General features: G+C 40.6%; 1 protein-coding gene across 4 annotated transcripts in view; it reads left to right on the top strand.

Moving 5' to 3' along the window:
- The window catches only part of TLN2 (talin 2), a 342028-nt gene that overhangs the window by 223625 nt on the left and 100521 nt on the right, over positions 1–17882 (top strand). For all 4 annotated transcript variants that reach the window (XM_074966154.1, XM_074966153.1, XM_074966156.1 and 1 more), the window contains 9 exons: positions 1423–1589; positions 2477–2605; positions 5342–5455; positions 8561–8674; positions 10673–10807; positions 11213–11341; positions 12326–12428; positions 15287–15495; positions 16654–16773. In XM_074966154.1, the coding sequence (XP_074822255.1) occupies positions 1423–1589; positions 2477–2605; positions 5342–5455; positions 8561–8674; positions 10673–10807; positions 11213–11341; positions 12326–12428; positions 15287–15495; positions 16654–16773 (1220 nt within the window). The remainder of the gene's footprint in view (positions 1–1422; positions 1590–2476; positions 2606–5341; positions 5456–8560; positions 8675–10672; positions 10808–11212; positions 11342–12325; positions 12429–15286; positions 15496–16653; positions 16774–17882) is intronic.

Below are 17882 nucleotides of genomic sequence, written 5' to 3'. Positions count from 1 at the left end.
TGGGCACTAGAGCTGCACACAGTATTCCAGTAGCAGTTGCGCTGGTGCCAAATATAGAGGTAAAATAACCATTCTAGTCCTACCTGAGATTCCCCTATTTATGCATCCTAGGATCACATTAGCTATTTTGGCCACAATGTCACACTGGGAACTCATGTTAGCTGATTATCATCCACAACCCGAAATCTTTTTCAGAGTCACTGGTTCCCAGGATAGAGTCCCCCATCCTGTAAGAATGGCCTATGTTCTCTGTTCCTAGATGTATACATTTACGTTTAGCAATATTAAAATGCTTATTGTTTGCTTGCACCTTGTTTACCAAGAAATCCCGATTGTTCTAAATGTGTGAGCTGTCCTCTTGCTGGGTTACCCTTTATTCCTGGTAACTATGGGGCTTTAAGTGCAAAAATTACATGTCAGAAGATAGCTGTAAAGGTGCAGTGAAATCTGTTACTTTTATTCATATTCTGTTCCGGACTGGAGGAGTGTGCTAAGAAGGCACTTCCTTATAAACACCATTGTTAACTTCCTACAGTATGGGAAGCTTTGGAATTTTTTTTGCTTGTCAAAACTACTTTGGAACATATACTGTGGAGACTTCTTAAACACAACAGTAGGCTTTTGAGCTAAGCATCTGCTGCCTTTGGTTAACCTTTGGGAAAAGAAGGGAGCCAAAGAGTTAATCCAGAAGCTTCAATGGATTCACTTTGCTTTTGAGTTTGGTGTAGTACCAGTTATATTAATAAAGCAAGCGTGTTCTAAAAATGACCTGCATCCACTTCAGAAACAAACATCTCCATTCGACCTCTGTGCTTGACCATGAGTGATGCGTAAACTCATTGTGGTAACATCACTTTAATGCCTATTTTAAAGTTAAAAACCCTAAAACTGATACTGATGAATTGGTACTGAGTCACTTCTGCCAGAAGTGTTTAATTATTCTGTACAGTTCAGTAAAATCGGCTTCTTGAGATGCATGTGAGGAAGAAACAAGAAGAGGGAACCTATGGTTTCTCATCTATGAGAAAACAGATCAGTAGTATTGTAGTGAAGGGGTGAAATACTCACCCTATTGAAGTCAATGGCAAAACTTCCATTGACTTCTATGGAGCCAAGACTTCACCTAAGGCATTTAGGTAGATTTAGGTGTATAATTAGTGTTAAGCATAGTGCTATGCATGTTCATCCTACTGCATTTCTTGTAAGTCAAATGTTACCAGTTTCCCATGATCAGTTGTGTTGTCATCTACCTCCAAAACTTTGTGTTTAAAGCTTTTGAGCAATGAAGTATCTACTTGTAATTTTAATTCAAACAAGGATTTCAGAAAATCTAATTTTATTTTAGTCTTAGGTAGGGGCTTTTTGAAACTGAAATTTAGATAAAGGTGAAGAAATTCAAAACTTAACTTGTTAATATTGTAGGTGAAATGGTGCGGCAGGCCAGGGTACTTGCTCAAGCTACTTCGGATCTTGTCAATGCTATGAGGTCAGACGCTGAGGCTGAAATTGACATGGACAACTCTAAAAAGCTTCTAGCTGCTGCTAAACTTTTGGCAGATTCTACAGCCCGCATGGTTGAAGCGGCAAAGGTACCTACCAGGAAACGGTGAACTGAAGAACCTGAAAGGCACTGAATATTAACTTAATTCTTCATAACTGTGCACAAACATGAGACATTATGTGCAGTTACTAAGTTGTAAATAGGAATTGTTATAAAGCAGAAACAATTGGTTAGCCTATGAATGTTTGGGTTGCATTTGACAACTTCCATTGGGAACTTTAACTAAAAGTCCAGTAGAAGTATGCATATTAGTTGATCCATTCTTTTGGATTCCAAAACCCTTTCCATATTCTTTTGGTGACTTTATTGACCTGATAGATATGTATGTCCTTGACTTGTTAATACTTTTTCAGGCCTTAAAAAGGGGAAAACTAACATGTCAAACTTGAGTCCTAATTCAACCTTCTGATGATAAGATTATAACTACCAAAAATCTTGTTAAATTGGGAATTAAAAAGTGAACTTTAAATACTGTGATTATATAAATACTGGACATTGTTAGAGCACAGATAATACACCATTTACAGAATAGTAGTTTCCTACTATATGTGGAGTTTTAACATGTAGTTGCCCAGTATAAGTAAATATTGCACTGAAGAACAATATTTTACATTGACACTGTGTAGGAGTAATGGAGGTATGTGGTTTAATATGCTGGACAGTGTACTGAAAGTCTGACTGCCTTCTTCACCATATTTAACATGTTAAGCAGTAACCTGCACCTACAATTGATTTCTACCTGAAATCATGATGATCGTTGAAACTTTCTTCTCTAATTCATCTTAGAGTGGCGTTAATCCATAGAAAACAGGTTGATCAGAGAGGGGATAATGGGATTTAAATTCCTCTTATATTTTAATATGTAGACATGGACATTTTTTGAAGATTTGTATTTTACTCGCAACTCCTGTGCAGGGGGCTGCAGCAAATCCTGAAAATGAAGACCAGCAGCAGAGACTGAGAGAAGCAGCAGAGGGACTACGGGTTGCCACAAATGCAGCTGCTCAGAATGCCATCAAGAAGAAAATTGTCAACAGATTAGAGGTTTGAAACCAAACTCTCTTGTTTCTATTATTTTACGCTTCTTTTAATTATGCAAACCCGTATCTGTGTAACACATTCCAACAATTATAAATGCAGACTTTAGACAAAACATGTCAAGTTCCCCAAAAGAAATGGACCTAAACACAGCTAATATGGGGCACTTTCATTTGAAAGTTGCATTCCAGACTTATTTCAGAGTAGCAGCCATGTTAGTCTGTATCCGGACTGAGTGTAGTGTGAATTAACTAGTTTGCATATTAAATGTTTTATTAACTTGCAGTAGTTTAGTTGTCAGTAACAAACAGGCTGGAGGGATTTTTGTTATTATGAAACTGCTATATTCATTCAGCCATTTTATTCAACGGGACTTTGGTGGTATGATCTTCAGGATAAATACAGTAGAGTGCTCACTGTTTCATTTCCATTTAAATAATCGTCTGTAGTCCTGTGATTTGTGTTTTTTACCAAATATTATTTGAGATTTGTAACAAGAATGTGCAACAGCGCTTCGCTTAAACTGTCCCCCAAAACACGTGATTGCATCACAACTAAACTCTAAAGCCACCCAAAGAAGCAAAGGAGCAGAAACAAAGTTGGAAGCAATACATAATAGCCAGAGGTGCAGCAAAGGGGAAAAGGCAATTTGTTGTACTGTGGAGAAGAAATTCAGCCTACTTTAATCTTCTGTAGAAGTCTGACCTTCACAATTGCAAATTAAACATACAAAAGACTGGGGAGGGGGCGGCATACAAAAGACTGGGGAGGGGGCGGGGGAAACCGTCTTAGTTACTGGTTTTCAACTGTGATTTTATAATAGTCTGAAAATGATTCGAGCGGATTAAGACAAGACCAACAAGAAGATCTGAGTAGATAATCTTCATCTGGATGTGTATCGTATTAAAACTGCTATGTCAATGTAAAACAAGATAATCTTGAGTAATTTAAGCAGTGAAGCATTACAGTGAACTTTTTAGCTACATTATAAGAAACCTTGTAGAAAATAAGGGTTTTTTTTGCTGTAGAAATATCTTATTACTTTCCCCTATATGAGTAATCTGTGCCAGTAATAGTTTAGATGAACTAACAAGCTCATGTTCAAGGATGGATGTATTTATTAGGTGGGTTAATTAGGGAATGGTGTTAAGAATAATGTTCATATTGGAATGTATTTGGCAAGAGGTGGAATTTTATTTTTTGATAGATAGGTGTGTAAAGAGAGACCAGTAATAAGATTTCTTAGTATTTGAGTTCAGGTTCTCCCTCTATATTTTTAGACCCAAGCAAACTCGTCCCTTCATGTCTTCCACATATGATCACCTTAGTGTCTTACCTTTTTGGCTTTGAGCAGTCCCAACTAGAACTGGTCCTTCGCTCCCATGAGGAATGCTTTTCAAGATGCAACCATGATTCTGCTCTTTGGACGGCTAATGTCGCAATGTGGACTGCTCTCTTGACCCTCCTCTCCGTCTATTGACCCGTATATCCCTAGAGCTAAACCCCTGCAAGTTGTTCCACTCCATAGGCATGGTCTCTTCCGTGGTGGTGCAATTCATTATTGCCGAGCGACTATAGCATTTAGCAGAGTATTGAGCAATTAAGATGTCAGTGACACATCACTTTAGGTTAAACTCGAGAGCTAGTTTGCAAACGTGTCTACATTGTTTTTAAACTTGGTGCCAAGTTCTTCTTTGGAATATAAATCCAGTTTGTATTACTAGTTTCCTTGACGTGTTTTGCATATTGCAGTTCCATGATAGTTGAATTCAAAACCCTTGCAGTTGACTTTCTGCACATAACAGACGAAACTCTTACTACTTCAACCTGCATCTTAATTAAAATGCTACGGATGAGGGGAGAGGCTCCTTCGAAAGAATTTCTGAATCCACATAAACAACTGTACTTTATTCCTAATTCCTAATTCCTTTCTGAATTTCTGAATCCACATAAACAACTGTACTTTATTCCTAATTCCTAATTCCTTAGATCAGTGGTTCTCAACCAGGGGTCTGGGGGCCCCTAGGGGGCCACAAGAAGGTTTCAGGGGCTCCACCAAGCAGAACCAGCATTAGATTTGCTGGGACCCAGGGCAGAAAGCCAAAGCCCCACAGCATGGGGCTGAAAGCCCGGGTCCCCAAGCCCCACCACCCAGGGCTGTAACCAAAGCCTGAGCAACTTAGCTTTGCGGGCGCCCCCGTGCAATGAGGCCCATGGCAATTGCCCTGCTTACTACCACCTAACACTGACCCTTGCTTTTATATGGAGAAAAACAGCTATGGCACAGGTGGGCCATGGAGGTTTTTTTTAGCATGTTGTGGGGGCCTCAGAAAGAAAAAGGTTGAGAACCCCTGCTTTAGATTGCTGTGGGTCTTCACATCTCATTCAGCAGCCTGTCGTCATGCTGTAGGCTATTTTAACAATAGCTCTTCGGTATTCCTAACAAGTTTTTGCGATGAAAGACTAACAGTGTGAAGAAGGATGCTCTTAGAATGTTTGTGGTGCCAGGTGTTTTTTCCCTTTGTTGTTAGAAATTTAAGGATTGGTAACAATGATCAGTTCATTTTTCATCTGGAGTGGAAAGTGACAGAGTTCTTTATGGTAAATTAAGTCCAGGGGAGGTAGTGACTTCATAGGTTCCAGTTGCTAAATGCAATAATACATATTTTGTCCGTTGTGTTCTCTACATTACCCAAGCTTATACCAGTTCAGCCTTTTAACTGTTTTTCCCCCACTTTAAAGTTTGCAGCTAAACAGGCGGCAGCTGCTGCCACTCAGACAATTGCAGCCTCTCAGAATGCGGCCGTTTCCAACAAGAACACAGTAGCCCACCAGCAACTCGTCCAGAGCTGCAAGGTAAGATTTCCTAATAGAGGAAGCAGTCACTTGGCAGATGATCTGTAGTATGTGTCCCTTTTAACACAGGTAACTTCTTTGGAAACTGAAATTCACCTCCCTTGATTTAATCACTTTGTGCCTGTGGACAGGAATTCTTAAGTTGCCTGTGTCAGTCTGACTCCAAAGCATTTGATTCTTGTTCTGTCGCTGTACCAAATATAACACTGCATATACTTCTAAGAATGCTTTTTTCCTGTTTTGTTGTCCACAGTGAGTTATCTGTTAAAATCAGGGAAATGTTTTAGAACGTGTGCAAGGCAGCTGTGTGCCTTGTCTAAGGTAGATGCCTTTTACAAATGGTTAGGCCGTACCGATCACAGAGGATGGGCGGATGTGAATATTTTTGCAAGTATCTCCAAAATGCAAACCTGCTGCAAATGTGGCATATTTCTTGGGGTGTATGCTGCAGATAAATCAGCAATACCCTACATGTAGAGTACTTCAGGCAGAGAGATGTTAGATTTGATTATAAACTGGATTACTTAGTGGTTGCCTTGCAATTAGTGCACTGAAAGAGTAGTGAAGTGACAGGAAGCCTTCACAGCCAGTTCACTGTGTGGGAACCCCCCATGGTGAATCGCCTTCAGAGTCTGTATGCTTTTCCAGAGCTGTCTAAGGAGCATTGCTTTGAAGTAGTGTAGTACTCAGGGGACAGATACAAAGCCTACTGCAACATAATTAGGCCTTACCTCTTTTTTGTTTAAGGTCTTAATTGATCCTGACTAGAGAAATAGGAGACGTTGTCCCTTTGGTGGTGACCAGTGGAATTAGGTGTAAGACTCATGTTCAGTGGCTGGTGTTTGTTAGCTGTGCCCCCAGCATCACTTGACACAGCAGAAGTAAAGATCTTCTACCCTATTAGTAACTGGTATCTGTGTCATGCTTCTTGAACTGAGTGTGGCTGCTAATCACAATACCTGTACATCGCCTCCCTGAAGGCTGTTCAGGGAGAGGTTTGTGTGGTTTACTGTGGGGTGGAAATTGTTATACAGATCTCATGAATATGAGGAATTATCACTTGTGGCTGTCAACTTGTGTTTTTCTGTTGTGCATTACAAGAGATTTAACTTCATGCCAGATAAGCGGTTGCATGGTGTCATGTAGGCCAACTGGCAGGCTGCTCTTTATGGTCAGAGGTGGTATCCAGTGAATATTGTACAGGTGGGGAAAGGAATGTATGTGTCTGTGCTCCAGGGGTGCTCCAACACAGGTAAGGAGGTCGTGTCGCAGTGCAGAGTGCAGCTGCCCATGAGCAGTACTTTCCTTCCTATTTATTTTTACTGTTTCCTTCCCTTTCCTTGGTCCATGGACCTGACTTGTCTAATTTAGATGGTAATCAACTTGAGCAGGGATTGACCTTCTACACATGTGTAAAGCACCACGTTCACCAGAGATGATATGGAAATGATGAATAGTAATAAAACTGGACTGGGGTGACTACTACTAGTGAAATATTTGAGTGCTCTACTTTTAACACACTATAAAGCAAGGCTAGTGGCTTGTGGTGTAATGACATTAAATCCTTCCCTAGTGTACCAAGACAACATGGATAGCAGCTTAATACTGTGACCCAGGTTCACTTGGTCAACCTACATGTACAGGTTTCAGAGTAACAGCCGTGTTAGTCTGTATTTGCAAAAAGAAAAGGAGTACTTGTGGCACCTTAGAGACTAACCAATTTATTTGAGCATAAGCTTTCGTGAGCTACAGCATCCGATGAAGTGAGCTGTAGCTCACGAAAGCTCATGCTCAAATAAATTGGTTAGTCTCTAAGGTGCCACAAGTACTCCTTTTCTTTTAACCTACATGTAGTCTCTGCCCTTACATTCCCTTTCCCTTTCCAAACCAAATTGTAATTAGACCATAGTGTTGGGTTATGGGGTTCCAGCTTCAATGACAAGTAGGTTGCTGAGAGCACAGAGCTGAGACACTCTAGAGGTAAGCGCATGGAGACGTCCTCACATTTTCCTGATTGTAAGCCAGAGTGCAGAGTAAATCACTTGACAAGAGACTGTTCTTTTGTGGTTTAGCTACAGCTGGCAGACTAATTTGTGCTTGTGAATAATGTTGTTTCAAGGTCTCTAGAGAAATAAGAAATAAAGTGGAGTGCAAAAGAGCCTATTCTTCTACTGAGAGAAGCTATGCAGAAGTCAGGAACACAGCCACTATAATAGACATACCTTTTCAAGCCAAAGATCCCAGAAAAAAGACATTAACACTTACCAATTGGCTGTTAAGTATGTTACCTTCCACCTTACAGTTTTTGAAAATTTGGTAAATAAAAGAAGTAGCTTGAATATATCTCAAAGGGCGGGGCATATGAAAGTTGTCTGGGAGGTAGCTGATATCTTTTTCAATAGAAATGCAAAATGCAGTTTGTCCTATGTGTTGACTGCTGTTCATTCAAGTTAAGCTTTGACATTGATCTATTATACAGCAGATGAAATGCTCTTTTGAAGTTTCTTCCTGAAGTAGAGTACTTAAACTTTAGGAAAACATTTTTGGAGACTGTATTGGGGATAAATCATGTGAACGTGAGATGACATTTGAATAGGGGTGAGAATACATTTTTAACAATATACGTTTTAGAACATTACAACCATACTATAAACATATTATTGGAAGTCAGATAAAAGTAAGCTGAGTACCAAAGGAGAGAGTTAAAGTTTTCTTGAAGCAAGAGGGGTGCTTTAAAGATCTCCACACCTAAGCAATTTAGAGTGTAAAACAGTAGTTTTAATGTCCAAAATAAAACATTCCTGAGTCAGTGAAAATATCTCTGCTAAACCATTTTTTATTATAGAAAAGTCTTAACCTTCCTTTATAAACTAACTTATAGAATTCTGTAGGAAGAGTCAAGTTCTCCAAATACTGTAGGAACTCTCCTAAACAGTCAATCTCCGATTTATTAAGTTCTGTGGAACCCTAACTGTCGTCTACAGAATCATATTGGTATCATCCCTGTTAAATTCTAGGTCCCTTCCATAGGTTGTGAGGCTTTGTTTAGTACTGAATGAGTTTTTTAAATTTAACAATTAAAACTTTCTGCTTTGTTGCCAACAGAATGTTGCTGACCACATTCCTCAGCTGGTGCAGGGTGTGAGGGGAAGCCAGGCTCAGGCAGAAGACCTCAGTGCTCAGCTTGCTCTGATAAATTCCAGCCAGAACTTCCTTCAGGTAAACTGAATCAAAGAATCATAGAATCATAGAATATCAGGGTTGGAAGGGACCTCAGGAGGTCATGTAGTCCAACCCCCTGCTCAAAGCAGGACCAATCTGCAATTTTTGCCCCAGATCCCTAAATGGCCCCCTCAAGGATTGAACTCACAACCCTGGGTTTAACAGGCCAATGCTCAAAGCACTGAAATAGAGTAGATTTTTTTTCCCTCAAGAGCACCTTGTGGGTCTTGAATTGTCGTCTTCACTTTGTGGAGTGAGAAAATTGCATGTCACATTGAGAGCTCTATGTTGAGTCATTGATTGTGGTGAGGAGAACTTAGTTTGTCACTGGGGCAGTAGGTGATGCCGCAACTGCCCCGATTTTGAGCCACAGGTAGCACATTTCAGCTTTGTGAAAATGTGATACACTTTGCGCTGAGACTGGCTCCTGAAAAGGAGGCTCAATTGGCAAGGCAGTGAAAATGCCATGAGTGTCTGGAACCTTGCCTAAACTAGAGCTATTACACATTCTGCTGGAGCTGGAGGTACCATCATTGTACAGTTCCTTAGTTTAGATTCAGCCACTGTGTTTCATCTGGAGTTCTCAAGCCCTTTATGAGGAGGGGGAAGTATCTCCCCTGCTTTTCAGATGGCTTTCTGAGACACAGAGGTGATCTAACTTGACCACGATTTTGAGGAGAACCCAGGTGATAAGCAATAGTCTATGCTTCTTTCCAAACACGGAACAAAAGAACAGCCAGCTGTTCCTTCAAGATGAATGTTGGAACTATTATTGGCAGTTAAAATAAAATCAGAAAGCTCTGTATACTGAAATGCTAGCATTAATGTGCACTGTACATTTTTCAGATTTGCCAGGCACTCCCTTCTGTCTTATGGGGAAGAAGTGAATCTTGTCAGTGGTCACTACTATACCAGTTGGTGGGGTATTAAAAGTGAAATAAGGCATTGAATCTAATTCTACTCATGTTGCTGTCACAGGACTGTCTCGAGCTGTGGTCTGGCTTGCATAAAAGCAAAAATCACAGGTGTTTTTCTCTTTTGAGAGATACACATTTTATTTTTCCTCCCTGAAGACATCCCAAAGCCCAAAACGACAAGTCGAGTCCACCAGCTTCCTGTGTTTAAAACTGCCTCCACTCAAGCTCAGGAGCTGTTTTTCTCTGTGCTTGGCATGATTAGCGCCAGACCTAATCAGCCTCACGTGACCTGCCATGATTTAATTAGGGCAATTATCCCCTTTCTGTTCTGCCTAATTTGTCATTAAGGTACTCCGTGCAGCATTGGAGCACCCTGTCAGGGTTGCTCACCCATGTGGTCCCATTGAAGTCACTAGGACTGCTCACCTTGTCTGTTTAAGTACTTGGGGACCATGGAGGTGACATAGTACAATATTGGAAGGTAAGCAAGATGTGTTATCTGCAGATCCTGTGCTGGATTATTACTTGACTGGATTATTACTGATCTTGTTTTCTGTTTACTAATATTGAGAAGAAAAACATTAAATCTTCAGAAATGTTGCAAGAAATTACAAACGTACCATGTATATTGTCCATGCATGTCTGTGTAAACACGCACAAAATGGTAAACTGTTCTGTTTAAATATTTAAACTCCCTTTTATTTATTTATTTATATTACAGGAGCCACTTAGAGGCTCCAGTCAGACATTGAGCTAGGCACTGTACAAATAAATAAAGCAAAGACAGTGTCTGCTGCAGAGATCCCACTGCTCAGGATAATGACAAGGCACAGCATGTGAATACACAAATCAAGATTGGATAGGGACAAAGCTTAGGTAAAATTGGATGCATTTGCAGTGGTCCTGTTAGTGAGTGGTCCTGATTAGGTGGCTGCCAGCCTAAACAGTGGTAATGGCAAAACGTAGTGACCTAACTGTTTTGTCAGTTCTAGACCTAGTTTCATAGTTGAAGCATTTATACAAGGTTATAGGCGTGAGCTGATGAATCACAACACATTCTTCTCTGATCTTTAAATAGCCTGGAAGTAAGATGGTGGCGTCAGCCAAAGCTGCAGTACCTACTGTAAGTGACCAAGCCGCAGCAATGCAGCTAAGTCAGTGTGCCAAGAACCTTGCAACGAGCTTAGCTGAGCTAAGAACTGCCTCCCAAAAGGTGGGTCAATATCCTTTTTGAGCAGTTAGAGGTTAACTGTGGCTTACAAAACCTGATTTTGTAAAAGCTTGTGTGCAGTGGAAAATGTCATTTGGAAGTCTGTATTCATTGCTTTTCTTTTAGCTCTATTGATCGTGAGTTAATCACGTAAAATGAAATTGAACGGTGCTAAATATGCGTCACTTCCCTTTGTGGCTCTGGACAATGAATTTCTTTGCTGGCAAGCTAAGTATGTTGTGCAGTAGTTTTGTATCCAAGATATGCAACATGCCAAGATGACCTGCATAGTCTCTTCAGAAACAGATAATCTTCCAAGACATGATCAGTGATGAATCTTCCCATTTTTGGTGGTAGAACAGTTGCTTAATGATACTAACCGTTTCTGTTTGTCTATTTTCTGGATAGGCTCATGAAGCATGTGGCCCTATGGAAATTGACTCTGCTTTGAACACAGTCCAAACACTCAGAAATGAACTGCAAGATGCAAAGATGGCCGCTGTAGATGGACAGTTAAAACCACTCCCAGGAGAAACGGTAAATGGTGGGGCAGAAGAGGCTTAGCATGGTCCTCATTTAGGAATTCTGTCCCATAACTTGAGAGAGCTGTTGTTAAAATTCAGTTTTAAGGTGTCATTGGTAAAAGGAGTCACATGATTGGCTGATGCTCATTCCAATGGCATTTTACACAGATATTCTTCCAAAATCCATCCCCAACTAGGGTGACCAGATGTCCCGATTTTATAGGGACAGTCCTGATTTTTGGGTCTTTTTCTCACATAGGCACCTATTACCCCCCACCTCCTATCCCCATTTTTGACACTTGCTATCTGGTCAGCCTATCCTCAACATGTGCTGGGAGTGCTGCTGCAGCCCTTGGCTTGAAGTTGTTTCCATCATATACAGGGTTTACAGTTTGGTTCAGTGGCTCTGAGCACCCCCACTATACAAATTGTTCCAGCACCTCTGACACCATGAAACATCTTTATGCTAATAAGAAGCCTATTCTCTGACTGAAATAACTATTGGAGGCAGGGCCTTCTTCCCTAGAGTACTGAGGAAAAAAATTCATCTTTTAAGGAAAAAAATTCATGCTGTAAGAAAGATTTTTAAGGTCTTTCTTTCCTTTGTTTAGCCAGCGTATTGTAATGAAAAATACATGAGAGCTCATTTCTTGTTTTTAAGTTTGTTTGGTTTTTTTTACCTTGGGCTTAGAGAGCAAAATATGTTCTTAAAAAAACAAATGTCATTACTTATATTGCTAATTATCAGAACTAAATTTTAAAATTTCCTTCTCATTGTGCATGCTATTTGCTACCTTCATTTCATTCAACTTGTACAATGAAAATATGCTCGTCAGGGTCTGAGACTCACTAATGCAGGGTAGCAAGGTGTAGGTTTCAGTAGCTGAGGTGGATGCTAGTTGGGAGGGAGGGGATAGGAAATCTTTCCATTGCTCTTGGAAGGAGAATTTATTTTAATTCAGTTTAAACAAAGACTGTTACTTGAATATTTTCACAGCTGGAAAAATGTGCGCAGGACCTTGGCAGTACCTCCAAAGCTGTTGGTTCATCAATGGCCCAGCTGTTGACTTGCGCTGCTCAAGGCAATGAACACTACACAGGTACTGTTACTGGAAATGGCGAACGAAAATAAGACACTTTGTAAAAGAAGATACCAGGTTGCAGAGGCTGCTGTCTATCTGTGTATATTCAATAGAGGTTGGGGCTTCTGTTAATTAAAAAAATGCAATCCAAACCCTTTTTGTGGAGGAGATAGCTCTTCAATGTACAATTAAACACCAAGTGTTTTAGAGGTTAGTGTTGTGAAAACCCAGTTAAGCTGAAAATGCTGCCGTTTGTGTATTGAATAGTTGAAAGCACTTGGGTTTTTTATGTTCTGTGGTCCAAAACACATGCAAGATGTGTTGGTTAAAATGGTGCACCCCTTACTGCATGTTCTGAATTTACGTGTATCATGCAGTTAACATCTCTAATTCATGCATCAGATTTGCATAGTAAGGGATGAAGCCAGTGGATGACATGGACGCACAATCTTTCCGTATGTGGTTTTCCACAGTTACTCCAGCTCACGTTTTGTGTGCATTATTTTAGGGACTGAAAGGTCTGTTTCTAAAAAGTATTAACATTTCTGTTTTGGAAAAGGATGCATACATTTAAATGGATGTGAAATATTAGTCCTTAAAATTCTCTAAGTAGATGTTAATGCTGCAGTGGGATATTTTTAAATTTTAATGATAAGCATTATGGCAATTACTGTTTCATTTGATGTAAGTGGATCAAGACTACACAGATGTCAGTTGCTTTCATTTGAACCGGATATAATTGGATTAAGAGGACACAAATTTTTATTACATAGTCATACAGTAGTCAGTGTCGGATGTCCAATGAAAATTCAAAAGTCTTGACACTTGAAGCTGAAATCTAGTAGCTCTTTTAAAATCAAGCAATGAGATAGCTGTTAGGTTAGAAAATCCTATCCAGTAATGCATTCCTATGTATCTGAAAGACCCTCTTCAGTATCTGTTTCTGTACTTTCTATCTAATGCCAACTTTGGTAATATGAGGATCTTTTTGTGCTTGAACAAATGCAGAGGTGTTTGGTGGTAGTATATGGGTGTTTTGTTGTTTACTGCATAGCACTTGGGTACTGTTAAACCTAATTTTATATTCCACGGGTGGCACAGCCACTGCAGTTTGTATTTGTCCTTCAGTTCATTTGCAAGTTTCCCTTGTTTTGTTTGACTGAAACGCACTGCCCCCAGATGAAAGACTGAACAATCAGGCATTTTTTTTTATTGTTGCTTCATGATACGTGAAGATGACCCCCCTTTTATCAATCTGCATGGCTGTTATATTAGACGTTTCAGGTACTGACTTGCCTCCTGGAGGACTTGGGCATGATCTTTAAAGGCCCAGGTTTGAGCCATAAATATTAAAACTCATCTTCCTCATTCTCCCTTTTATTTGGACTGACAGTAGCTGCATCTTAGGCTCAGCAGTGATCAGGACCTTATTGATCTGTGTGCTGTGAGAGTCCCTGCCTGAGGAGGTCAAAGGTTAAATAAACAAATCAGAATAATTATGGGAAGGGGAATGGTGAAAGGGCCATAGAAAGGTGAAGTGACTCGCACATGGTCATAAAACAGGTGGGTGGATAATCTGGGATTAGAAGGCAGGGCTCCTGACTCCCGTTCCAGTACGAAGTAAACAGTGAAAGAAAAAAGAATTCAGAACCTGATGCTTCTAATGTAGAAAAAAGAGGATTTTTCTGGGAAGAGTTGAGGAGTTATTTGTGGCTCATAAGTAAGGAATAGGCAAAGGCAAAATTTGTAGTGCAGGTCACTGAAGAGAGGGATAGAAACTAGAAACAGTAGCAAACCCTATCACTGCATAGAATTAACCCTGCTTTACTTCTGCAGTTGTAATACTGAGCACGCTAACGTTAATACACTTTTAAGTGGTAGCCATGTAATTTGTATTCATTAGGCTGTAAAACTACATCCCAGCTGTGTAACTGTCTAAATATTTATAGATTGGAAAGCAAGTGATGCAACAAAGCAGGCTGGTGCAGTGAATGGGAACGTTTATGTAGTATTTTTGTTGTAGGAATGACATAGTTAACCTCTGTGCCGTAACTGAAAAAGACACCTACATAAATGGAGCACGTTGTTATGCAGTTCATTGCTGTGTAGACAGTGATTTTACCTCCATTACTCTGGGGGCTAATAAAGATCATTTAAGACTTCAGGGTACTGTGTAGCATTTCGATAAGGGCTGACTTAAACACGAGATAGCTACATTCTTCCACTCCTTACAGGGTCACTGGTCTTGGCAACATGGCTGTGAACATATGGAGAGTCTAGGTCAGACAGGCTACACAAGCCAGTTTTCATAGGTCTGCTATATGACCGTCTGCATGATGAAACTAAGTTATGCTACTCTGCTGCTTACTCCTTGTAAGCCTCTATGTAGCTTTTATACTTGAATTTCAGCTTGTGCCCTGTCCAGCGTTGGTGAAAATTTCAAAAGCCGAAGTCCCATTTTCCACAGAAACTTAGACTCTCAGGGCCCTAAGTCTCCTTGAAAGCCAATAGGATTTAGACTCCTCCATCATTTCGTCTTTTTTGAACTTCTCGCTGGTAGCTAAGACTTGTACTTTTTCACTAGCTAAATTGGAAGTAACTTGAAACTGTTAAATTTTTCTTCTTCTCGCTCCATAAAAAAAGATATTTGGTGATTTAGAACCACCCTGAAATGTGCTCTTGTGGGTATAATATTGATTTTATGGCTTTGCTGTGGGCATTTCTCAAACATGTTCACATCTGAAACACTCTAATTTTAAAATGTTTGCAGTGTTCTGTAGAAAGGGGGTCATTACCTTGCAATTCAGCTGCCGTAAAAGAATACAGATTGCGCCTTAGAGGATACTAACCGAGTATTTCATGAAATCTGAATTTAGGGGTTGCTGCCAGGGAGACGGCTCAAGCTCTGAAGACTTTGGCTCAGGCAGCACGAGGCGTTTCAGCATCCACCACTGACCCAATGGCAGCACATGCGATGTTAGATTCTGCAAGGGACGTCATGGAAGGCTCTGCTATGCTTATTCAGGAAGCAAAACAGGCTCTGGTTGCACCTGGGGATGCAGAAAGTCAGCAGAGGTTAGCTCAGGTAAGTTACAAAAAGTGCAGAGTGACTTCAGAATGTTTAGCTTAGGGCACTAATAATGCAGCCAGTGCTGGAATGTAATATTCTAGGCACCTTTGGGAGACAGGCAGTTAATGTAATTCTCTTTACAAAGGCTTCTTTTTAAGAGACGCAGTGATGTGCCTGCTGTACCTTACTGCATGTGAATAAGGCCTTTAACCCATGCCTTATTTGGGCAGTATACTCTTGGCTGTGAACTAGAAAAAGTAATTAAATTTGATGTTAGCAAATGAAGGGTCCTGAGTCAACTTTCAGTGTTTGTAACACATCTGTTTTTCTAAACAAGTGGTGTTTCTGGATCCAGCATTACTGGATCTCATCATTGTGTTATCGGAACAGAAGGTCCTTTTTCTGTTGGTTGAGGGAGTTTGACTATTTTTAAATCAAAATTTGAGAGACATGTTTTAAATAATAGTGCCTTGAGGCCAGGGCTGCACAGAGGTTTCTGGGAATCTGGGGAAATATCTGAAAGTGAGGCCCTCCACCCTTCCGAAATATTACCACTGCAGGGTGGCAAGGGGTGGGTGGGTGGAGAGTGATCCTGCACCATTCTCACCCCACTGCAGCAGCTTGACTCCTGTCCCACGGTGCTGGCCCTGGCTCCACACCTCAGGTGTTATGACCTGTCACGAAGGGTCGTAAATCCACTTAGGTTTGGCCCAGCAGCCCCCTCATCGGGACGGGGGGTGGGATTTCAGTGAGTGGTTTTGCAACTCAGTCTGTGGGATCTCAGTGTCTCCGAGGCCAAACCTGAGTAGCACTGCGACCCTGCATACCAGGTTGCAATGCCGTTTGGTTTGGGGCACTCTGAAAAAGGGTGCCCAGGGCAAACTGCCCCATTTGCTCCTTTCCTCACAGGCAACCTTGCTGCAGGCCTGTGTGAACAATAATACTTAAAGCTTTTCTGTAACTAACACCCGGTTAGTTGGCTAGTTTCCCCTGTAGATGGGGAAACTGAAAAAGAGAGGTTGTGACTCGCCTTAGAGGAGGAGTCATTGTTAAACCAGGATTAGGATTTAGACATTCCAAAACACACTGCCTTTTAGCTAGATTTTATTGTGATGTGGGACCTTATTCCTCATTGGGATTTCTTCTTTGTTTTGCCTGTATGTATATTTCCAGGTGGCCAAAGCAGTGTCTCACTCACTAAATAACTGCGTGAATTGTCTGCCTGGACAAAAGGATGTTGATGTGGCCTTGAAGAGCATTGGAGAATCCAGCAAGAAACTGCTTGTTGATTCGGTGAGAAATCTTAGATGTTAAATGGTGTTTCAGAAGTAAAAATCTGACTTGGGTTCCTCACATTTTAAATTCTTTAAATTCTTGAATAGCCAGTTCATTCTAGATTACAAGTCAGTCTTGTATAGTAGCCATTTTTTATCCTGAACTGCTTTTCTGTTGATTTTGGGGATGTCTCCGTGTTGTAAAGATTGTTAACCCTGCCTAGGTTAACATTCGCTCCTTTGTTTTAGTCTCAGCAGAGGGACCAATGTTTGAATGGATGTGGACACTTGAAACATACAATCTGTTTTCTTCCTAGAAGTGATCCTTTTGAGTCAGTGTAAGGACCATGATCCCTGCCACCTGGGGATATTCCTTTCTGATGCTTTGTATCAGAATGTCACTATTTTTCTGTTGCATCCCTTCTAAAAATCTGTGGTGAATCTGTTTAAATGAAATGACAAGTCATGTCCCTACTTCCCTCCCTGAATGTCATTAATAGCTGACAAAAGTTGTAACTTGCCCGGGGCATATGTGTGTTGTGTAGTTTGGTCAAGTTTACTCTTCCACTGCTAGTTCCACAGATTAATGGAGGATTGCGCTTTCAGGTACAATCAATCAAGTACTTCCATGAATGCAATAGTCAATTCAGGCCTCACACACAATTAGGATCAATTTAATACTAACACAGTTACTGTAATTTTCAGTGTTGTAGCCGTGTTGGTCCCAGGATATTACAGCAATAAGGTGGGAGAGGTAATATCTTTTATTGGACCAACTTCTGTTGGTGAAAGAGAGAAGCTTCTGAGCTTCCACAGAGCTCTTCTTCAGTACAGTTACTGTAAATCCATTCTGTGAAGCTTATTTTGGGGAGTGGATAATGCCTTGGAATACTGGAGCCTCCAAAGTTTGTGCCTAGTTTACAGCTGCTAGTATTTTAGAATGAAAGGACAAATCAGAGTATTTCCATGTTGCCTCTGAGATGGGGATCAATTACTTGACCCTAACCCGCCAATATCTAAAGCAGAAATGGATTTGATCCCCCCAAAATCAGAACAATATTGAACAATCCTGAAGTTTTAGGGGCTGCTGGATCTGGGAGTAACACTGACCGAGGGTCTGTTCCCTTC

The sequence above is a fragment of the Natator depressus genome, chromosome 10, assembly GCF_965152275.1.
Source record: "Natator depressus isolate rNatDep1 chromosome 10, rNatDep2.hap1, whole genome shotgun sequence".
NCBI classification, from domain to species: Eukaryota; Metazoa; Chordata; order Testudines; family Cheloniidae; genus Natator; species Natator depressus.
Note: the sequence above shows the minus strand (reverse complement) of the source record. Positions and strands in the feature narration are given on the sequence as shown.